Below are 23,369 nucleotides of genomic sequence, written 5' to 3' on the forward strand. Positions count from 1 at the left end.
GAAGACAAAAGTAGTGAAGCCCCATAGTTTCACCCCTGAAATAGGGCAATTAAAATAGTGACACCCATAAACATATGATTTCAGTGGGTTACACAAAAAGTACTATATGCCCCACAAACATCATCCTTCTCTATCTTCTTACCCGCTCCTTTCTCACCTGCTCCATATGTTCTGAAATTCATATTTTATTTGTCTATCTATATCTCTGTTGGAGAATTGCCTCCAGAAGGACATTGCTATCCAATTTATAGACTAGACTGATAGGATCTTCTTAAAAACAGTGTTTGTTTATTGGAAAAATCATATTACATAGCTATTTGAATGTGCTATAACATACTTCCAAATGAATATAATTGAATCTGTGTCCCTTATGAAAAGAAAATATAAAATAAATTCTTTTTCAATAATGCATGTTCCAGAATCTTCTATTATCCTGCTAACATATTCCTTAGAAAATAGAATTCATTTTGGTTATAAATATTTAATAAATTTTAATAAATATTTTTACTAAAGAAATGAAATTTTTACATTAGCTATGTTCAGAAATCATAAGATCTCAAGAACCAGAAAGAGTCTTTTAGGGAGTCTGATCCAAACCTTACCCAAGAAAACTTGAATTCAAATTGAGCCCCAGACATTTGTTACCTTTGGGAGCCTGAACGAGTAACAACTTCTGTCTGCCTCAGTTTCTTCAATACAAAATGTGACTCATAATAGCATCTATGTCCCAGGGATTTGTGAAGATCAAATGAGGTTATATCTGTAAAGGGCATAGCTCAGTGCCTGGCATAGAGTTAATAAATGCTTATTCCCTTCCTTTCCCTCTCCTCTCTTTTTTAAAATGGCCCTGCATACCCTCAGTAATAGTGAGCAACCAAGAAAGAAAAGTAACCCATTCCAGGTTAAATTATTCTAATTCCTAGGAGCCAAAATCTCCTTTAGTTGATCATATCAGTTAATTATCATATTGAAAGGAACTGGGAGAGCTGGAGCCTCAGAGAATGAAATGCAAATATAAATCAAATCAGAAGTGGAGAAGAATGCAGGGGGATAAAATACTAGGAGACCAGGAAAATGTGTTTCAATTCCTAGGATCATAGATTTAGAGTCAGCAAGGGCCTTCAAGCATGTCTAGTCCAATCCTATCATTTTTAGTTTGAGGGAACTAAGTTTCACAGGCAGTGAGACGAGTAGAATTTGAACTCACATCTTCTGACTCAAAACCAGTGATGTTCCCATCAGGTTCTACTATGTGCCAGGCACTGTTAGGTACTATGGAGAAAAGACCAAAGCAGCACCTTCAAAGAGCTTTTAAAGAAAGAAAGTTTTGTTCTTTTTTTTCCCTGTGGAGATGTTGGGCAGAGAACAGCATGAAGGATCAAAGGGGACATTTATAAATTATAGACAACCCAGAGCAGGAAAAGTATATTTCAGTGAGTGTGACATATTGACAGGATGGTAAAGACATCTGAATTGGGCATTGAAGACAGCTAGATTGCACAGTGGGCAGAGCACTGGGCCTGTAGTCAGGATGATGTATCATCTGGAATTCAAAACTGGCCTCAGATACTTCCTAGCTGTGTGACCCTGGGCAACTCAATGAATTCTGTTTGCCTCAGTTTCCTCGTCTGTCAAATAAGCTGGAGAAGAAAAGGCAAACCACTCCAGAATCTTTGCCAAGAAAACCCCAAATGGGGTCACTAAAAGTCTGACAACTGAGAACAACAAAACAACAGTAATTGGACATTGAGCAAAAAGCAAAAGATACTGAAGACAAACCTCAAGTTTTGCAATTTTGCATAATTCCCAGTGTGCTAGAGAGTCCATGGAGTGACCTCATCATTCAATAGTTAAAAATAGATGTCTCTTCTGTTCACACAGAGAGTTCCTGGAATAATACTGCTACATAGAAGGAATTTCTAAAGAATCATAGGCACTAACAGAGATGACTATTAGGTAGGGATGGGTCCAAATGGTAGTTAGTCCACTTTTCCTTAGTTCAAAAACCCAACTAGTTGTGAGACTTTAAATTTGTCTCCTCTTTATTTTGCATTTATACAGTGTTTACATTTTCAAACATAACAACTCATATAACACTCTTATTCAGTCATGTCCAACTCTTCATCACCCCATTTGGGGTTTTCTTGGCAGAGAAACTGGAATAGTTGGTCATTTCCTTCTCCAGCTCATTTTATAGATGAGGAAACCAAGACTAACATAGTCAAATGACTTATCTATTTTTGCCTTTACTTTTTAACTCCAGTGTATATATAATATATTGGCTGATAGACAGTTTGGCCTTGATAAATGCTTACTTGTTTGATTACCCTACATTATGCACTTCTAGAAGTTAGAGAGAAATGGGAAGTATGAGGCTAAACAACCTTAGGGAGTTATAGTAAATGGCAGGAAAGATCATAATTTGTCAAATGGTTCTAACTCCCATTATAAATAGATTTTCATCTTTTCCCCAATTTTAGAGGAGTCCCAAAAGGCCATTTACTCATTTATGTTTAAATGTGTATATTTACTAAAACAAAATAAAAATCAACAAAATATTTTTTCAAAAGAATTATAAAAGTATTGACAGTCTGCCAAACTCCTCCACCCTTTGAGATATCACAGAAGATTTCCTGGGAGAAGGATACATTAAAAAAAAAAGACAAATTGTTTTATATTCTTCAACCTATTAAAATAATCTCCCTATCTCTCAAGGATTTTTGTTTCTTGCTCTTTCAATTATTTCAACTAGTAGCATTTTCTCTTTCTTTCCTTCACTTGTTCTTTCTTCTTTCCTCCTTCCTTCCTTCCTTCCTTCCTTCCTTCCTTCCTTCCTTCCTTCCTTCCTTCCTTCCTTCTTTCCTTCCTTCTTTCTTTCCTTCCTTCCTTCCTTCCTTCCTTCCTTCCTTCCTTCCTTCCTTCCTTCCTTCCTTCCTTCCTTCCTTCCTTCCTTCCTTCCTTCCTTCCTTCCTTCCTTCCTTCCTTCCTTCCTTCCTTCCTTCCTTCCTTCCTTCCTTCCTTCCTTTCTTCTATTTTTATTTGATAATCCTTTTAAAATATTGTAAAATATTTTATTTTTCCCATCATTTATAAAGTTGCAAATTATTTCTCTCCTTCCAACTTCCTTTCTTACTCCCTCCCAAACCTCCCCACTCCCTGGGATGGTAAGTAATCTGATATAGATTTTCCATGTAGCATCATGCATTTTGGGGGTGGTGGCTCTTGGGGACTAATGACTGTTAATTAGACCCTGAGCAGGGGGCTTCCCTCATGTCAGAGTTGGGTCACCTGAGGAGAGGCAGAGAAAGATACTGCAGTTATGTTCCCAGAGGCAGCTGGTTGAGATATCCAATGTCAGACTCACAGGGAGTAGTAGAGAGAGTCATTGGGAGAGCTGTGGGCATTAAGGTGAATTCTCCTACCACTAGGACTTTGATCTGAGATGGATACTTAGAAATTCCCCTCTACTCCTTTCCAGTGAGTGAAACAAGGCAAAAAGAGGGTGGAGGAGTTTGCCAGACTGTCAATACTTTTGTGATTCTTTTGAAAAAACAATATTTTGCTGATTTTTATTTTGTTTTAGTAAATATATGCATCTACACATAAATGAGTAAGTGAAATCTTTTTAGAACAGGGGTTAGAACTATTTGAAAAATTATGATTTATTGATGGAAATTGATCATGCCCTCATCCTAGATAAAATCCCTGAGTGGAACTAAATGGGGGAAAAACTGAAGTCACAGAGGTGTAGTCAGTAAATTGAGTTTATAACCCAGATCATGGAACGCCCCCTCTAGTGGCATGCACATATTATTGTACTCTGAGTAGTTTGATTTATTTGTCTTTTGTGACACTGTAAAAAGAGCAGCTGAGTGATGCAGTGGATAGAGCACCAGGCCTGGGGTCAGGAACTCATCTTCCTGAGTTCAAATCTGGCCACATATACTTTCTGGCCATGTGACCCTAGGCAAGTCACTTTACCCTATTCAATAAAATGAACTGGAGAAGAAAGTGGCAAACCACTTCAGTATCTTTGCCAAGAGAATCCCAAATGGGGTCATGAAGAATCAGACATCAATGAATAACAATAAAGTAAATGAGCCTTTTTGTATGTGGGAACATTGCTTTTTTATGTAATGTCTTCCATCCATATTCCAATTTATCCCAATAATATCCCTAGAAGTAGCAGGCATTTAAAAAATGAAACAAAAAAAAAACAACCCACACATTGATAGTATAATAAGATTTAGAGAGTTTGAAATATTTAAACAGTCATATAACAAGTTGACAGGTTGACAGAATACTTAGAATTAGATCACAGGTAACCAAAATTCCATATTGCACTGAGAAGCCTCCTAAGTGGGGAAAGTTCTCACATTACTTAGTGACCTTGCCCTTTTTCCTTATTTTGGGAAAGGAAGTATTATATTGTGGGGAAATCACCATTTTGAGATTCAAGAATTCTATTTCTGTCTGAACAGGTGACCAACCAAGTAAGTCATTTAAGCTTTCTATAACTGTTTACACAACAAAATGTAGATGAAACACTAATGACCTTGTTGAGATCCAGCACTTAAGAAAGGACAAGAAAAAGAATGTTTTTAAAGTTGTTGGGTTGTGTTTTTTTTTTTTTTTAGTTCCTTGGAGGTGAATACTTCAAATATCTAAAGCAAATTTTTACTCAAGAATTTTATCTATATGCCTATATGTTTACCTCAAAGGTAATATTGTTAGCCTAACTGATAGCAGTTATGTCCTGTGGTAGATCTTCACTGGATTCTAAGCTTTTGTTTTTCCATTTTGTCAAAATTGTTCACAATTTAAACAGGAGGGAGCAGGCTGTATTGCCCTTGAGAAACTGCAAAGCTCTTTTAATGCCTCCAAACTTCTCCTATAAACCCAAATCCATGTTTTTAATGTCATTTTTTTACCCGTGTTATCATTTGGTCATGAAAAATGAAATATTTTCATCTTTGTGGAATTGAAGATGGGTATCATTGGTAAGGCAATGGAGATGTGCATGGTAGGTATAACTAGGCTGCAGGATACAATGAATGGAGGGCAGCATTGTGGCACAGTGAATAGAATATTTGCCCTAGAGTCAGAAAGACTAATCTTCCTAGGTTCAAATCTGGCCTCAGACACATATTAGCTGTGTGACCCTGGGCAAGTCACTCAACTCTGCCTTCATTTCCTCATCTGTAAAATAAACTAGAGGAGGAAAAGGCAACCACTCCAGTATCGTGTCCAAGAAAATCCCAAATGAAGTCATGAAGAGTCAGACATGACTGAAAAATGACTGAACAACAACATTACAACAAAGAAACTGTGAAGAAATACTTGTGTAAAAGACATCATCAGGTGAAAAGTATGAGTAAAAAAAAAAAGCTGGGATTGTGTCAGGAATTAAAGATTACAGGTATAGCCAGGGCTTCTCAGGGGTGCCATTGAGGGGCCTTTTGAACATGTTCAGTTTAGACAGAGAGGCCATTGTGTCCCTTACCACAAGTGCAGAATAGCTGTTTTTGATGAGCATCTTTAAAAGTGGCAAGCCTGGCCATGCTATTTTCTCTTTCAGATTTGCCCAGTAGGCATGGACATGGATGCCATGAACAGAACCAGTGAGAACAGAAGGAAAACCTTTCTTACTCTTTTTTTATCCCAGTTCCAAGAAATGGATTTGGAGGGTGTTTCTTATGCTCTGCATTGCTTGTCCTCATTTCAATCCCAAAGGTGATCTTCATAGGTCCGGGCATCCAAACTATGGCCAGATGATACATTCAGGTGGACTTGGCATGGAAACTTTGAAAACCAAAACAGCCTAGCACTTAAAACTGCAGGGGCTTTGGACATGGAACTGAGACTGTATTCTTTGGTAACTGAGCTAAGCCATGAACCTATTCTCTTTCCCCTCCCTAATGACTGGGGAGGAAAGGAGAATTATGCCTCCTATGAGTTGGGGGCAAAAATGTGTTTATTTGTGATTATAACTCTTGAATTGAATTATTATTTTTATTTATATTTTTAAATTTATTAGATTATATAGTTATTATATAAATTATATATTTATGTTGCATAATAGTTTATAACATATATTATATAAATATATATTAACTATAGAAATATATTATATAAATTATATATTATATTTATTATATTAAATTTATATTGAACACAGAAATATTTCAATGTTAAACAGGTAAGTAGCCCAAATGTCCCACTGGTATTTTTGTGATATCAGGAGATACTGAAGAAGTCATCCAGTATGTTGGTTTGACCCTGTATGATAAATTTAGGGGAGATCATGGGCAAGAGTTGCACAGAATGGGCAGGCATGGATGTATGGAGACCTGAATCCCTGGTTTTAACAAATGACTCCATGAGATCTAAGATGCATTTCAATATGCACTAAGCTTAGCAGAGCACTTAGCATATAGAAGACATTTAATAAATGCTTATAAGATTGTATAAACTCATTTATCCTTTTACAGCTCTTTGAAAATGTATTTTATGTCTTTTTGAATGTAGCCAATAAGGAAATTTATTTTGATTGACTCTACATGTTTATGATGGTCTTTGTTTTGTTTTTGTTCTCAGTTGGTGGGGTGAGTTGGGGTTGGAAGGTGAGAAATGATTTTGCCAATTGAAACTAATATAAAATATAAATTAAAAAAAATAAAATATATTTTAAAGATTGAATTCAAGAATGGAAGAAAGAGCCCTATGCTGAGAATCTGGAGAGCAGGGTTTAAGTCACTGTTTTACTATTCATTTGTTAAATGACTTTAGCCACTGGACCATAACTGTCTCTCATTTTATCCTTTTTAATAAGGACAGCATAGTGAATTAGGGCTAGATGACCTCCACGGATCTCTAATGGTCTATGACCAAGTCTTTATTCCTAATTTATAGTCAACAATGAGTGCAAAGATACCAACTCTTGAGCACTGAAGTGAGAAATGTATTAATTATGCTAAGTCATGGTACAGTCTCTTGTTCCACAGATTTGATAGAAAAAAAAAATAATTCACAGTAGAGCCATACTAGAAGTGGAAATCTTTAATAAAAGACAAGATGTTTATTTATAAACTGCACATTGTGGTCACCATTGTTTACCCAACTGACCCATGAAGGTCATAAGAAAATTTTGCAGATGAGGTGATCATGAAAATATCAAGGAAATGATGAATCAATCAAGGCACCTTTATCATATTTTCCATTTTGCTAGCCTGCCCTAACATGTCTTCTTCCTGCTCTTTTGTAGAGTGGGATAATGGATGATGGAGAGTATGAGGTTTGAAGTGTTATTCCCTCTCTTGAACCAGGGGTTGATGGATAAAACTGAGGACCTTCTCCACAGTCATTACATGATCATGTCTACTACTCACTTTCTTTATTGACTCTGTCTATCTTATATGTCATTTTAGCTAGAAAATTATCTAGAGCAAAACCTTAGCAGTCATGACAGACAGATTTCCTATATCAAGGAAGACAGGACAATTTTAAGAGGGATACATCATCTCCATCCTGTGTTTGGTATATAGAAAGGTAGTAAAGAGTGAATAAAATGCTAGACTTTTAAGTCAGAAATACCTGAGTTCAAATCCTGCCTCAGGAACTTACTACTATGTGACCTTGGGCAAGTCACTTAACCATTTCTTGGCTCAATTTCCTCATATGAAGATTGAGATAATAATAGCACTTATCTCATTAATTGTTATTATTAATAATAATGCCTAAATAGGTGGTTGCATTGGTCAAATGAGATTAACTACTTTTCAACACTAAATCACTACATAAATGCCAGCTATTATTAAATTGTCCCTACTGTCTCACATATCTATAGAAGTTATACTATGTCTGATTTTGCACTCTATCCACAATGTAAATATATTGAGGATATTTTTGTGAGTATGTTCTGTTCCTTTATATATTAGCTATGTCAGTCCACAAACATTCATTACATGCTCACTATGTGATGACCACTAATCATATCAGAGTTTCCAATATTTTTTGTATAAGAAATAGAAGAGAAAATTGAATGTAATTCATTTCAACAATACTTTGTTAAATGTAAAAGACACTGATAGGGATACAAAGGAAAGACTATGTTATGATTTGTGATTTCAAGGCACTTCTAATCTACTGAATATCTAGAATCTTAACAGGGTTGCTTGAAGTCATTAAAAGTTTCCTTGTTCAGGTCGATAAATCATTTATTCACATAGATAAGATGAATCAGAGGTGGAATTTGATTTCAGGTCTTTTTAAAAAATTTTACTTCAAGACCAACTCTTTATATCCTATACCAGTGATGGCAAACCTTTAGAGACTGAGTGCCCAAACTACAACCCTCAATGCGAATGCAAGCTGCCCCTTCACCCCAGATAGGAAAGGAAGGAAATGCTTGCATTGGGCTGTTAGACAGAGGAGCAGTGTAGAGGAGGAGAGAAGTCTCCTCTGACATACATGCCATAGGTTCACCAACATAATCCTATACCAAGACTCCCCCTTCTGAGAAATGTCAGGTAAAATCTTCTAAAACTTGAAATATTCTTTCTAGAAGGCTATGTTCTTTCTAGGTTTTGCTTCAAGAAAGACTATATAGTATTCTTTTATTACTATGAAGAGTTAACATATCTTTGATTTGTTACTGCAAATGAGTTTAGCATAAGTTTAGCATAGATTATTTCTACCAAGACTTCAAAAAAAAATGTTATGTTGAAGTTAAGGGGAAAGTTGCAATAGAAGAGAGATAACTTAAAAAAACAAACAAACAAACAATTAGATCTCTTAATTAGAATATAGAATCCTGGTGTAAAAAGTATAGCTCAGGAGATCTTAAAATTTTTTTCATCATAGACTTTCTTGGCAGACTGGAGAAACATAAGGAGCCCTCCTTAGAGTAATTTTAAAAATTCATAATTGAAGGAAATACTAAAATTTAGTAAAAGATTAGTGAAAATCAAGATTCATTCCCCCCCATATAACTACAAAGAACCCCTAAAATCTATGCAAAGACTCCAGGTTCAGTATCCCTGATAGTTACTATTATTGTTCAGTCATGTCTAACACTTTCTGACTTGATTTGAGGTTTTTTTTGGCAAAAATACTAGAGAAGTTTTGTCATTTCCTTTTTCATCTCATTTTACAGATGCAGAAACTGAGGCCAACAGTGTTAAGTGACTTGACTAGGGTTGTAGTTAATAAGTATCTGAGGCTGGATTTCAACTCAAATCTTTCTAACTCCAGACCCCATGTTCTATCAATTGTACCACCTAACTGCCCTGGTATACTTACTAGTCCTTTGCAATTCCTAGTTTTAGAGAGTTTTGTGGGGCATTGAGTGGTTAAATGGATTTGCCCAAGAATCACAGAGATAGCAGAAGTCAGATGAAAGAACAGTGGTAATATGATACAGTAGAAAGAAGGTTTGGAGTCAGAGAAAGCAGCTTCAAATTCTTCCACTTGCAGTGTGTGACAGTAGGCAGGTAATTAATTTCTTTTAGGACTTAGATTCTTATTAAGACTTCTTGCCTCCAAGTCTAACTCTCTAATCACTAAACTGGGCTCATTTTAATAGTTCAAGCTGTAGCTAAGGATGTAGCTGTATAATGGAAAATATGTTACCCTAAAAAAATAACTACATTTCCCAGGGGACCCACTGACTTCCTGTCATTATGTACTTTCTGTAGATAGAGAATAAATATTCAGTGGACAGTCCTGCTCCTCCTCTTTGGCATGCAGCCAGCGTGGTGATGACGGTGAGTAAGGATTTTGAAAATGGCTAATCAGCCATGGGCACATGGTCTTTATTTCGTATCTTCTTTATTCCTTGATATCTAATGATCATTTAATAAACCCCTTAAAGTATAATATTTTTACTATTAAGATTTAATTTAAAATTTTACTGTTGGCAACCATGAAGGGATAAGAAAAACTCTCAATTTTTTTTAAGATAGCTTAGAAAAATTTTTAAGCCACGTTTCTCCTGCCAAGGCTTTTCACTCCCACTCCATAACCTCTGAACTCTGAGAGGACTCCAATCTCTCTACTTGAGCTACTGCCCTGTTCCTGCCAGTTTGTATGTTTGTTTATTTGTTTTCTTTTTGCCTGGTCACCCTCAGTTTGAGGACTCTGCTTGAGCCCATGTTCCTCAGTTCCTTGCTGCTGCCTCTGGCAATCCTCCTCCTGATCTCTGGCCCCACTCCTACTACTGCTCCTGATTTTTCTTGTTCCAGCTCCTAAATCCCAATGGCCTGCTTCTTTCTCATAAGCCTACTACTGCTGGCGATCTAGCCTCGTGGGTTGTCCCAGCCATCCACTCCTGACCTTCTTGATCCCAGTCACTCATCCTCCTGCTCTGGCCCCCCAGGTTGATCCTGCTGGGTTGCTGATTGCTGCCATCAAGAAGCTAGGAGTCCTTGGACCCACTCTCCCAGGCAGATGGTAAAAAACCCAGGGTGTATTTTTCCTTAGGCAATGATTAGCCTCCTTACTCCCTCTGGGGAAACTATAATTTTACCTCAGGGGGAACCGGGAGAAGTTTTTACTCTTTCAAACAGGAAGTTGGTTACAAGTATGGCATACTCTATGAAAGAGCAGCACCTTGCCTACTTCAGTTTCTACAATTCATGAGTGCACTGACCTTTTTACTTATCTTGACTGAGATTCAGGGGAGAAATTTATCTCCCTGCAACTCTTTGCCATTTGGGCCTGCCAAGTTTGAGATTCCTAAAATTCATGTCCTCCCTTGCTATGGTAGATCCAAGAGCACTGACAATAGGAATCTATAGAGATAGAAAAAGGAACTTTAAAGAGTCTGGAGGTGAAATTTTAAGCTTTTTCTGACTCCATTTTTTTTATGAAAGTCTCTGTATCTTATTGTATTTTGATGATTGTTTTGTTTACAATTTAATTTTGTTGTTTTAAGTTCATATATTAATGTATTCAATACTATTCTGTTACACTGAATCAGTTTAATCTACTATGTTTTAACTACTGTTATATTCTGTTACCTTTCCCCTATAACTATACTGAACAAACATTATTGTATAAGCCCATATAAAAAAACAGCTTTTTCTTCTATTTTGGCTTTGTAATTTGTCACATAGAGGATGGATGGACTTCATCAAAACTGGTTACAATTACATAACAACCTTTGAAAATTTAATGAGCTAAATATCTCAAATTGATTTTAAGGGGCTTTAGACATGATTTTTAAATTTTTTTCAACAACTCTGACTGATAATTTTGCCTGCCTCTGAGTTATTTGTAACAAGAGGTAAGGTCCATTTTAGTAGCTGAAGTGAAGTACAATTATAATTCCCACCTCTCTCATTTGTAAAAATGTGAATGGATGAGACATTATAGTCTCATATCAAAGGAGCTGGGATGTTGATCCCAGGGCATGGAACCCTGGATTACTCCCAAAAAAGAGCATCTCTCATTTATAACTCTTTAGCTCACTTTAGCCTTTCACCAGAATGATCTCTAGATTCTTGGTGACATATTTTTTAGGCCCAACATTAACAGTACAGAGATTTTTTTTCTAGATTCCTCTGTCACATTTTTGTAATGCTGGCAGTAATAGATTTTTAAAATATCTCAGTCAAGATCGAAACATTGCTAGACCTGAAAAAACTTGTAACTAGTATCCATTAGCTTCTAAGGTTGTTGTTTTTTTAATGTCATACAGCAGATTCATGTAAAACATGATAGTGGGTTTGTTTGCTATTGACATTAAATGGGTTATTATAATTTGGGGATATTGATACTTTTAGAATGTGTATTACCTATTGTATTACTGTTCTTTATGAAAAACTGTTACTTTGTGAAAATCATTTGCTTGCACTCACAGTGGATCATGGTTAGGTTTGAAGGAGGACATGGATTTCATTTTTTGGTGAGAAAACTTTTTATTCTACCCTTCCTTAGCTGACACAGTGTGTCAATGATAATAAGCTATATATTTTTTACTTTAAAAAACTTATTATTCAATTGGGGAATGGCTGAACAAATTGTGGTATACGTTGGTGATGGAATACTATTGTGCTAAAAGTAATAATAAAGTGGAGGAATTCCATGGAGACTGGAACAACCTCCAGGAAGTGATGCAGAGCGAAAGGAGCAGAACCAGGAAAACATTGTACACAGAGACTGATACATTGTGGTACAATCGAAGGTGATGGTCTTCTCCATTAGTGGCAATGCAGTGCCCCTGAACAATCTTCAGGGATCTAAAAAACACTATCCACAAGCAGAAGATAAACCGTGGGAGTAAAAATACTGATGAAAAGCAACTGCTTGACTACAGGGGTGGAGGGGATATGACTGAGGAGAGATTCTAAATGAACACTCTAATGCAAATACCAACAACATGGAAATGGGTTTGAATCAAGAACACATATGATACCCAGTGGAATTGCATGTCGGCTGTAGGAGAGGTGGTGGGAGGGGGGGAGGGGAGAAAAGAAAATGATCTTTGTTTCCAATGACTAATGTTTGGAAATGACCAAATAAAAATTAAAAAAACTTATTATTATTTTGCTTGTATGTACAATATGCTATTTCTGTATCATTTTTTCTCTCCTTTTTGCATTTGAAGCACATGTCAACAGTATTGAGATTTTCTTTAACTTTTTTGATTTTGCAGTAATACAAGTTTAAAATACATTTGCCCTAATGTCAATGCATTCCCAAAAGCTTTAGACTACAGAAATGATGCATTTGATTGTTTTAAAAAATATATATCAGACTTTGCTTAATGATTTTGTCTGATTCCAGGAGAAGGGAATACAAAAAGAGACATTGCACAGTGCTAAAGAAGCAAAAAGCTAAACTGCACAGTGCCAATCAAGCACAAGGTCAAAGAACCAAACCAATCCAGGTAGGATTGATGAACATCTAAGCCAATACAAAAGGACTTGAACCTAGTGTGATACTCGAGGTTGAGACTCTTGACATATGTTAAGACATAGGACACCTTGTTTCCACAGTCTTTGTGAAATACAACAAGTAATGAAGTATGGCTATCATCCTGGCTCCCCTATACCTTAGAGTGAAAGTAAAACCAGACCAGGGAATGACAATTCCCTATCACACAAAAATCTAGTCCCTATTCTGTCTTTCATGATGTGGCAACTTTCTGTAGTCCTGGCTAATGATTGGGTAAGTGCATAATTATATATATGACTTTAATTGGACCCTGATTCAAGGACCTGTTATAGATTTATTTTCCCTTATTAGAATTTTCACACATAAGACTTTCATAGTCTATTTTTATCAAGAAGTTATATTTTCTCTTTTATTTGGATTTTTTAAATGTTTTTTATTTTCCCTTGCTGATGGATTCATATATCTCATAACTCATCCATGCATCCCCCCTAAGTAATCTCTGTGTTTTTCAATCACCCTATTCAGGGGGGATGTATTATTATTCTAAAATGCAAAGTTTACATTTTTTTTTGAGAATAATTTTAGGTTAAGAAACATGCTACCTCTCTGAATCCAGAAAGTGAACTGTTTGGAGAAGGCACCATGAAGATGCCTCCACAGACCACACACTGCACCAGAAGATCCAGAGTGAACTTTGAGATGTGGTAATTTGAACTGTGTGGGTTTGAATGCATTTGTTTTTGTATCTATACTTGTATGTCAAAGGGGACTGCCCCCTAACTGGCTTTTTGTCAATGCGCCTAGAAATCATTGGTTTTGTTCTTTTCCCTTTTAATCCCAAATCACTATAATTTAAAAGTTGATTATGTTAAGTGATCAAATTGGGGAGACTAGTCCCCCAAATTAATCATCAGGGGGGATATATAATGGAAAAATCTGTTACCCTATAAAAGAACTACATTTCCTGAGAGCCCACTGACTTCCTGTCATTATGTACTTCATGTAGACAGGGAATAAATATTCAGTAGGCAGTCCTGCTCCTCCTCTTTGGTGTGCAGCCAGCATGGTGATGGCAGTGAGTGGGGATTTTGAAAATGGCTAATCAGCCATGGGCACATGGTCTTTATTTTGTATCCTCTTTATTCCTTGATTTCTAATGATCATTTAATAAACCTTCTAAAATAATATATTTTTACTATTAAGATTTAATTTTAAATTTTACAAGGTAACATTTCAAGATCCAAAATTCCCTAACCTAATTAACAACCAATTTTGTTTCTAGAACCTCTAAATTTTCTCTATATTTAAGTACAAACCTTATGTCCTTTTCTCAGGAGTGTTTGGATGAACATGCTGCCTGTTTTATATATTCAGTGATTTGTATTTAATTTTCTAATGAATGAGGAAAGGATTAGAAATTGCTCTGAGGGGACATAACCAATTTGGGTTCTAAAACTGGTTCTAGAACTTATTAGGCATAGATGTCTTAGCACTATCACTCCTGGTGGCTCAGGGGCAGCTACTGAACTAAGGGTTGGAGAAGTAGGTTAAGGATAGAGATATAAGAAGCACTTTTACTTCTATTCAACAGATTTTTTATCCTGACACTAGCTTATGTAAGGTACTATGCTTGCCACTTTAAGGGCAAAGATGAAAAATGAGCATAATCCCTGCCCTTAAGAAGCTTAGACTCTTTGAAAGATGTGACAAATGTACAAATAGCTATCATGAAAGTAAGTATGAGATGAGGACATGGGAAGGTTCTAGTAGAGGAGCATGAGAGATTTAGGGAGGGTGAGGATCACTACTTATTGTTGAGATAAAGCAAAGCATCATGAATGAAGGAAGTGATTGCCAGAGCTATCTTAAAGAGGAATGGACTCTCAGAAGTAATGTTGAGAACAATGTTTGGCATATAGTAGAGTCTTAATGTTTATTGATTGATAGTGGGTTCCTCAGGTTAGAAGCTTTCAACAAAGGCTAAATGACCACAAATTGCCTACATCATAGAAGGGACATTCCCACCCACCTCCAGCATGATTTAAACTAAAAGGCCACTTCAAATTCTGAACTATGATATAGAGACAAGTTTCAATTCAATTCAATTTGATTCCATTCCATTCAACTCAACCAGGTAGATTTAAATATTTGGTTGAATCAAATTTATCAAATACTAAAATACACCTAAGAAAGATCCCAAAGGCAGCTAGGTGGTACAAAGAATAGAGTTCCAGACCTAGAGTCAGGAGGACTCATCTTTCTGAGTTCAAATCTGGCCTCAAACCCTTATTAGCTCTGTGACCTTGAGCAAGTCATTTAAACTCTATATGCCTCAGTCACTTCATCTATAAAAAGAGCTAGAGAAGGTAATGACAAATCATTCCAGTATCTTTGCCAAAAAAAAAACCCTAAATAGGAACTTGAAGAGTCTGGCACACTGAATGACAACCATATCCCAGCATTTGTCCATACTAGTTGAATTGAAAGGCATTATGATTGGTGCTGAGGATAAAAAGACAAAAATAGAAAGTAGTCCTTAGTCTCAAGGACCTTATATTCTATTGAAAGCTTATAGATAAGGTTTGAGAATAAAGATTTTGCAGACTGGTCATATGTTGGAACAAACAAATCAGTATTTGTCAGAACTCTGAACAACTGATGGCTAAGTTTATACTTCTTTTTTTAATTTAAATTAATTTATTTAGTCAATTTATAACATTATACCTTGGTTACAAAAATCATATTATTTCCCTCACTCCCCTCCCCTGCCCCTCCCATAGCTGACATGCAATTTCACTGGGTATTAAATCTGTCCTTGATCAAAACCTATTTTCATGTTGGTGTTTGCATTAGGATGTTCATTTAGAGTCTCCATCCTCAATCATATCCCCTTGACCCATGTATTCAAGCAGTTGTTTTTCTTCATTATTTCTACTCCCACAGTTTTTCCTATGAATGTGGATAGTGTTTTTATCATAGATCCCTCCAAGTTGTACAGGATCACTGCATTGCCACTAATGGAGAAGTCCATTACATACGATTGTACCACAGTCTATCGATCTCTGTGTACAATGTTCTCCTGGTTCTGTTATTTTTGCTCTGCATCAATTCCTGAAGGTCATTCCAGTTCCCATGGAATTCCTTCAGTTTATTATTCCTTTGAGCACAATAGTAGTCCATCACCAATATATATACCACAATTTGTTCAGCCATTGAAGGGCATCCCCTCATTTTCCAATTTTTTGTCACCACAAAGAGCACAGCTATGAATATTCTTGTACAAATCTTTTTCCTTATTATTTCTTTGGGGTACAAACCCAGCAGTGCTATGGCTGGATCAAAGGGCAGATAGTCTTTTAGCTCCTTTTGGGCATAGTTCCAAATTGCCCTCCAGAATGGTTGGATCAATTCACAACTCTACCAGCAATGCATTAATGTCCCAACTTTGCCACATCCCCTCCAGCATTCAGTACTTTCCATAGCTGTCATTTTAGCCAATCTGCTAGGTGTGAGGTAATACCTCAGAGTTGTTTTAATTATCTCTCTGATTATAAGAGATTTAGAACACTTTTTCATGTTCTTATTAATAGTTTTGATTTCTTTAACTGAAAATTGCCTATTCATGTCCTATACCTATTTATCAATTGGAGAATGGCTTGACTTTTTGTACAATTGGTTTAGCTCTTTATAAATTTGAGTAATTAGACCTTTGTCAGAGGTTTTTGTTATGAAGATTATTTCCCAATTTGTTGCTTCCCTTCTAATTTTGGTTGCATTGGTTTTGTTTGTACAAAAACTTTTTAATTTGATATAACAAAATTATTGATTTTACATTTTGTGCTTTTTTTCCTAGTTCTTGCTTGGTTTTAAAATCTTTCCTTTCCCAAAGATCTGACAAGTATGCTATTCTGTGTTCAACTAATTTGCTTATAGTTTCCTTTTTTATATTCAAGTCATTCACCCATTCTGAGTTTATCTTGGTGTAGGATGTGACTAAATTTATAATTCTAAGAGGTTATGAAAACTCCTTTAAAAAAACATTTTATTTCTTCCCTCAATTACATTAAAAAAAAATTTAGCCTCCTTTTTTTGTGGTTCTTTATGAGACCAATTCTCACCCTTCCTTCATCCCTGACCTTCCCCCTCCCTGAAACAACAAACAAATTGATATGATTTTAAATGTGTAATATTATAAAACTTTTTTCTATATTAGTCATTTTTTTAAAAAGACTTCAAATAAAAAAAGTGAAGAAATAAAGTGAAATATTGTATATCTCAGTCTATGTCCAGATTTCATCAGTTCTTTCTCTGGAGGTGGATGGCATTTTTCATCATGAGTCATTGAGGATTGCTTCAGATTGTATTGCTAACAATAGGACTTAGCACCTTCTTTAGAGATGTCAAGACCCCAGGGATGGACTCCTCAAGTAGAGAGTCCCTAGGTGAGGAACTAACAATCCCTTAAAGATCCTGAAGTACCTCTTGGGTTTCCTGGGTTCACACCCTGACACAGAATAGGCATCCATCATGATTTGTCCTTTGAGGAAACACTTAGTTCTGTTTTTATTTTTGTTCTGGGTGAGTTAAGTTTATAGTGACCACTTTATTCAGTGAATGGAATTTGTTCTATTTTTGGTTACTGTTGATATGAAAACACTCCTAACAATATCCCATTTAGTATGCTTATATCACTTTCCCCTTATCTTACCCTTTCCTCCTAAGAGCAACAGACTCCCACCCCTCTCAATGCCACCTTGGTATGCTGTAAATTAGCAAAGGAGAAGATTTATTATACAAGAAGTTCCCAGAAAAAGATACAAAAACAAGGGAGGAGTAAGACTGGGCTTAGCTTTACTCACCAAAGAATGGACAATGGATTCAAGACTCAAATTCAGTGCAGCTTGAGAAGAGTAAATCACAATCAGGAACAGGAAACAGAAAACTGGTCTCCTTGGGGAATTCATGTCTTCAAGCTTCTTGTATGGCCTGGAATGGGAATAACATGATATGTAGAACAGTAGATTGAAAAATTTGTTATTTGTTGATTGTATGTGTATGTTTGTGTGGGATGAACAAATTCTATTCGAAAAGTAATGATGGTGAAGGACTTCTTCAAAAGATATAGAAAAAGAAAAACTTCAAAAAAAATCATGCCATTCTAAGATTCTAAGCTCTTGGTTGGGTAAATTCATCCAGTAAGATAGAAAGAGGTAGAATATTTTGAGAATGGAGGAAGAAAGGAAGGCAGAATATAGGAAGACAGACACAGTCATAGATAGATTTAGATGTGGAAGGATCCTGAGAGAAAAGTCCACCCTTTCATTTGACACATAAAGAAAATGAGACCCCTAGATAGGAAGTGAATTACCCAATGTCACATATGTAGCAATAAGCCAGTATGGGACTGAAACAGATTCTGACCCCAATTCAGAACTCTTTCCATTATTCCATACCAATAGACAATAAAATTAGGATAGTTTTGGAAAATGAACACAGCTTTTTTTTTTTTTGTGGAAACTTTGCTGTGCTTGATTGAGGGAACATTTTTGTGGCCAGGTTAGTCTGTGTTGCATCTAAAAAGTGGTAACATACTGTTTGCCTCTTTTTTAGAGCTTAATTCGATTTTCCTGAGGGATGGTTCTACCTAGGAATGAATGAGAGGGTTAAGGTGGTAACTTAATTTTTTTTTTCAGTCCTTCAACTTTGTTTACTCTATCCTGGCAAATTGGAATGTTTTGTTGTTCAGTCACTTGAGTCGTGATCCACTCTTTGTGACCCAATTGGAGTTTTCTTGGAAAAGATATTAGAATACTTTGCTATTTCCTTCCCCAGCTCATTTTACAGGTGAGGAAACTGAGGCAAACAGGGTTAAGTGACTTGTTTTGGGTCACACAACTATTAAGTGTCTTGGGCTAGATTTGAACTCAGATATTACTGACCCTAGACACAGTGTTCTATCCACTGTGCCACCTGCCTGTCAGGTGTTGAAATGAGACAAAGCCTAAAGATCTGAAAGAGGGCTGAACCATTCTAAACTTCTGATTTATCACCAAGGAGAGACTTGAACACAGGAGCAAACTGATTTCACTCCAACTTTTCATTACCTCATAATTCACAGTATGGATTTCTATCCCTCTTTGACATCCTTCAACAAGCAAATCAATCAATCAATCAACCAATCAATCAACTTTTATTAAACTTTTACTCTGTACCAGACATTGTGCTTGGTGCTGAGAAAATAGACCAGGAAAAGACTCACATTTTCTACAAAGATATCAAATACATTAAAAAAAAACAAACAACTTAATGCCTATATTAGAAATGATAACAGTTCTAAGGCAGAAGAGTGGTAAACACTTAGCAATTGGGATTAAGTGACTTGCCTAGGGTCACACAGTTAGGAATTATCTGAGGTAAGATTTGAACCCAGGACGTCCCATTTGGGGGCCTGGCTCTCTATCTACTAAACCAACTAATTATTCCAGAGATCATAGTTAAATTTAGAAAGAACTGTTTCAGGTGAGTGAACAGATCAAAAGACTGAGATATTATGGGGAGGAGAGAAAGTGATGATGAGGAGTACAAAAAGCTTTTTTCTATGAGTTCTTAGGTTTGTAGATATAGAGAGGTAGAAGCAACTTTAATAGACATCAAGCTAACCCCTCTCATTTTACATATAAAGAGTCTGAGGAACAAGGCATTTGAGTGAAATGCCCAAGGTCACACAACTAGAGTGATGTGGTTGGGATTTGAACACAGGTCACTTGATTGCAGATCCAGAATTCTCTGGTTTGGTTATGCAAGAGAGAAAAGATAGATGAGGGTAACTTGAAGGAATAATAGATGGTGGAAATATAGATCGATTTATAGGTAGCAAAAAATGAAACAGTAGATTGGGGGGAGATTGAAAATTAAAGAAAGGGGATAATTATGGAGGCAAACTGCCAGAGGAAGATGAGAGAGGAAAGGATGGGGATAAACATAGGAGGATTGGTCCCACTGAGGAAAAGGGCCACCATTTTCATGAGAGACTAACAGAGGGAGAATGGGGATAATCTCAAAGGGAATTTTAAGTTGGAGAAGAGAGGAAAGGTTAGTGGTTTCTACTTTCTATGTAAAATATAAGGAATGGTTTTCTGTGGGGGAAGGAATCAGGAAGTGGGGTGAGAAACTTGAGAAGAAAGTATTTGGTGTGGTTGCAAAGAGGAGATACGGTATGTAGAGAACCAATCAGACTGCAATTTAAACTTTTTCTTTTAAAATATTAATGTATCAGTAAAGACATTTGTTTAGTTCCTACTTTGTGTGATGGCCAGCCTGTAGAGACTCATGCCTTTCATACATTCAGCTTTTGCACTACTCACTAGTCATACCTACTCATTCCCTGGGTTGACTTTCTAACTTTTCCCTACCCTTTCAGTGGCAAGAATAAGTTCTCAGAGAAGGATAGCTACCAAGTGGTTATTAGGATCCTCTGAATAACTCTTTTTATGGAGAAATACCACTCTCCCTATTCACCATTTTGGTAGCTCTCAAGTCCCCACCAATGTGCTCCCATTTATACAAACCAGTTATTTACAGTGATGATACATTTACATTTTAAACATAGCCATTTCCTTAAAAATAAGGCAACAGATTAATAGCAATATGATAGAAATGTAGGGATTAAAACAAATTCAAGAACAATAACTATATCACAATCCGCACAGATTTAATAACTACAACATTAGTAATAACCCTGGATCTCCCTCTCTTACTAATGCAAATAAGTATCTGTTGAAGAGTGTGGGCACACACATATAAATCTTCCAAGGTGGTACATGAATGAAGAAAACCCATGTGCTTAGGATAACTCAAAATTCTGAAACCATAAACTTTTGTGTCCTCTTTCTCGGGAACTGTCTATAAATGTTTTATGACAAACATAGCTTCTGTATTGAACAAATTCCTCCCCTGCTATTGGAGTTGATTCATGTTATACTTACCTAACACCTCACTAGGTTTGATGTTCAGTCAAACTAGTCAGTCACCTTGATGGCTTTTCTAATTCTCTAATTCCAAGTTGTTTCCTTACTAAGATGAACTTAGTCTTCAGACCTAGACAATACATTTCTCAAATCTGTCCTTTAAATTCTTATATTTGGGGGTTCAGTCTCCAGGTTTTTTCTGTGAATGGCTCCACTTTAAGCTTATGATTGGCAACTAAATTATCATTTTCCATATATAAGCAGATAATTTACATTTGTCCCATAATTTCAGAACAGTTCTATATATGTTTTACTTCAGTATTTTATAAAATGTCCTTTCAAAATGAGCAACATCTGTCTCAGAACTCTGAGTCAGAGCAATTATTTCTTCTATAACTTTGAACAGATCTATGCCTTAGACCTATGGTGGCAAACCTATGGCACACATGCCAGAGGGGGGGCACTCAGAGTCCTCTCTGTGGGCATGCACCATCATTCTAGCACAGAGTTCACCAGAGTTCATTATTAGAAAACCAGAGGAATATGGGAATGGGCTGCTCCCCTCCCCCTCTCCATGCACATCTGAGGATATCATGCACCCCTCTAAATGGTTTGCCATCACAGCCTTAGACATATGAGCTGCCAAACCAAACTTATATAATAATAATGGCTATTATTTCTATGGCACTTTAAGGTTACAAGCACTTTAAAACAGTATCTCATTCTTTACTCACAACACTGAAAGGTATGTGCTATCATTATTATCCTTTTTTGTAGATGATAAGAATCATGCAAAAAGAATTTCCAGTGACTAGTCCAGAGTCATATAGTTAATAAGTATTTGAGCAGAATTAGAACTTGATTCTTTCTAATTTCAGGTCCAGTCCTTTATCCATTGCATCACTTGATTGCCTAGTAACTGCATTTCTTAGGAGCACCTTTAGACCCCACACAAGTGAACTTTCTCCTTTAAAGAAATCCCTTCTTACATTTGCATTCTTGAGACCTAGGCAACTAGCTGCATTTGTGATAAACTCTTCTGACGGATAAAAAGGAAGTGAAAAGCAGAGTTCATGCCCTCAGGAGTCTTAGAATCTAGTTGGACCAATAAAGCAATACTTACTACATATCTAAAAATCTTCTTTAGAGTCAGAAGACCTGAGTACCCTGAAGTGCTTTTATAACCAGAATGTCCCTTTTGTAAATCACAGACTTTCTTGAATTTTATTGAAGTTCAAATCTAAAGGAAAATTTTCTGACAGATTTAGCAGCATAGTGTGGCCTTCCCAGAAAACAAAATCCTTCCCCAACTCTACAATCAGAATACAGTTGATCCTACACACTGATAGAATGGGAAATAGTCAATATGTTATGTTTCAAGGAGCTCCAGACTAAAAATATCTCCTCTACCAACCTGCCTCAATAAATGACTTTAAAATGTTGACTCTCATGTCACTTAAAATCCTCATTCACCAAACACCGATTTCATTATGCTCAGTGTTTTATACTTACATAAGCAGGAAAGCAAACTATTATTTTAGATTTTTATTTTTAGATCCAAGAATTAAAACTAAAAATACTTCTTATTCAAAAAATGAAAACTAACATTTATAAAGAACTTTATGTATATGGATCCCTTTTACATTTATTATCTGCTTTAATATTCTCTCAATAATCAAGTATGATAATTAATGTAAACATTATTATTCCTATTTTCTTTATTCATTTTTCTCAATTGTGTCCAATTCTTCAAGACACATTTGGAATTTTCTTGGAAAAGATACTGGAGTGATTTGCCATTTCCTTCTCCAGTTCATTTTATAGTTGAGGAAAATGAGGCAAAGAGGCTTAATGACTTGCCCAGAGTCACAAAGCTAGTATGTATCAGATATATTTAATAGACTAGGGTATTTTGCTAGAATCATAGAAGTTTAGAACTGGATTAGACCTTATATGCCATCTAATCCAACTAATACATTAATAGGAAATCCTTCCAATATTTACTAGAGAATTAATCAATCAGCTTTTGCTTGTAGATAAGGGTGTGCTGGTGATTGTTTAACAGCCAGCTCTCCAAAACACTTTAATGTTAATTTGTGTTATTAGTAATCTTGCAAACACTTTAATGTTAATTTGTGTTATTAGTAATCTTGCAATCACTTTCTTAACTTTAGGCAGTCCAAAAAGAAATATATTTTCTTTTTTCCAAGATATAAATACTCACATTGAAAGTTTAACAATTGACTTTCTGGAACTGACTCTACATAATACTACTCATGGAACTCTAAAGTGAAACCTAGGACCTCCTGAAGAATTCAGTTCTACTTTGGGATAGTTCTATTTGTTAGGAATTTGATTTTCACATCAAGATTAAATTTGCTTCTTTGTACCTTCCATCTTTTCTCCTTTGAGGCCAAGCAAAACAAGTTTAATCACCTCCTCCATATGACAGAAAAGCCCCTTTAAGTTTTTCCTTCTCCAGGCCTAACATCCTCAATTCCTTGA

General features: G+C 36.0%; 1 protein-coding gene across 7 annotated transcripts in view; it reads right to left on the minus strand.

The window, feature by feature from the left end:
* The window catches only part of ADGRF5 (adhesion G protein-coupled receptor F5), a 159,242-nt gene that overhangs the window by 73,173 nt on the left and 62,700 nt on the right, over positions 1 to 23,369 (minus strand). For all 7 annotated transcript variants that reach the window (XM_007484034.3, XM_056818364.1, XM_007484032.3 and 4 more), the window contains one exon: positions 17,757 to 17,883. In XM_007484034.3, coding sequence (XP_007484096.1) covers positions 17,757 to 17,861 — 105 coding nt within the window. In that variant the 5' untranslated portion in view covers positions 17,862 to 17,883. The remainder of the gene's footprint in view (positions 1 to 17,756; positions 17,884 to 23,369) is intronic.

Source organism: Monodelphis domestica, chromosome 2, assembly GCF_027887165.1.
Source record: "Monodelphis domestica isolate mMonDom1 chromosome 2, mMonDom1.pri, whole genome shotgun sequence".
NCBI classification, from domain to species: Eukaryota; Metazoa; Chordata; class Mammalia; order Didelphimorphia; family Didelphidae; genus Monodelphis; species Monodelphis domestica.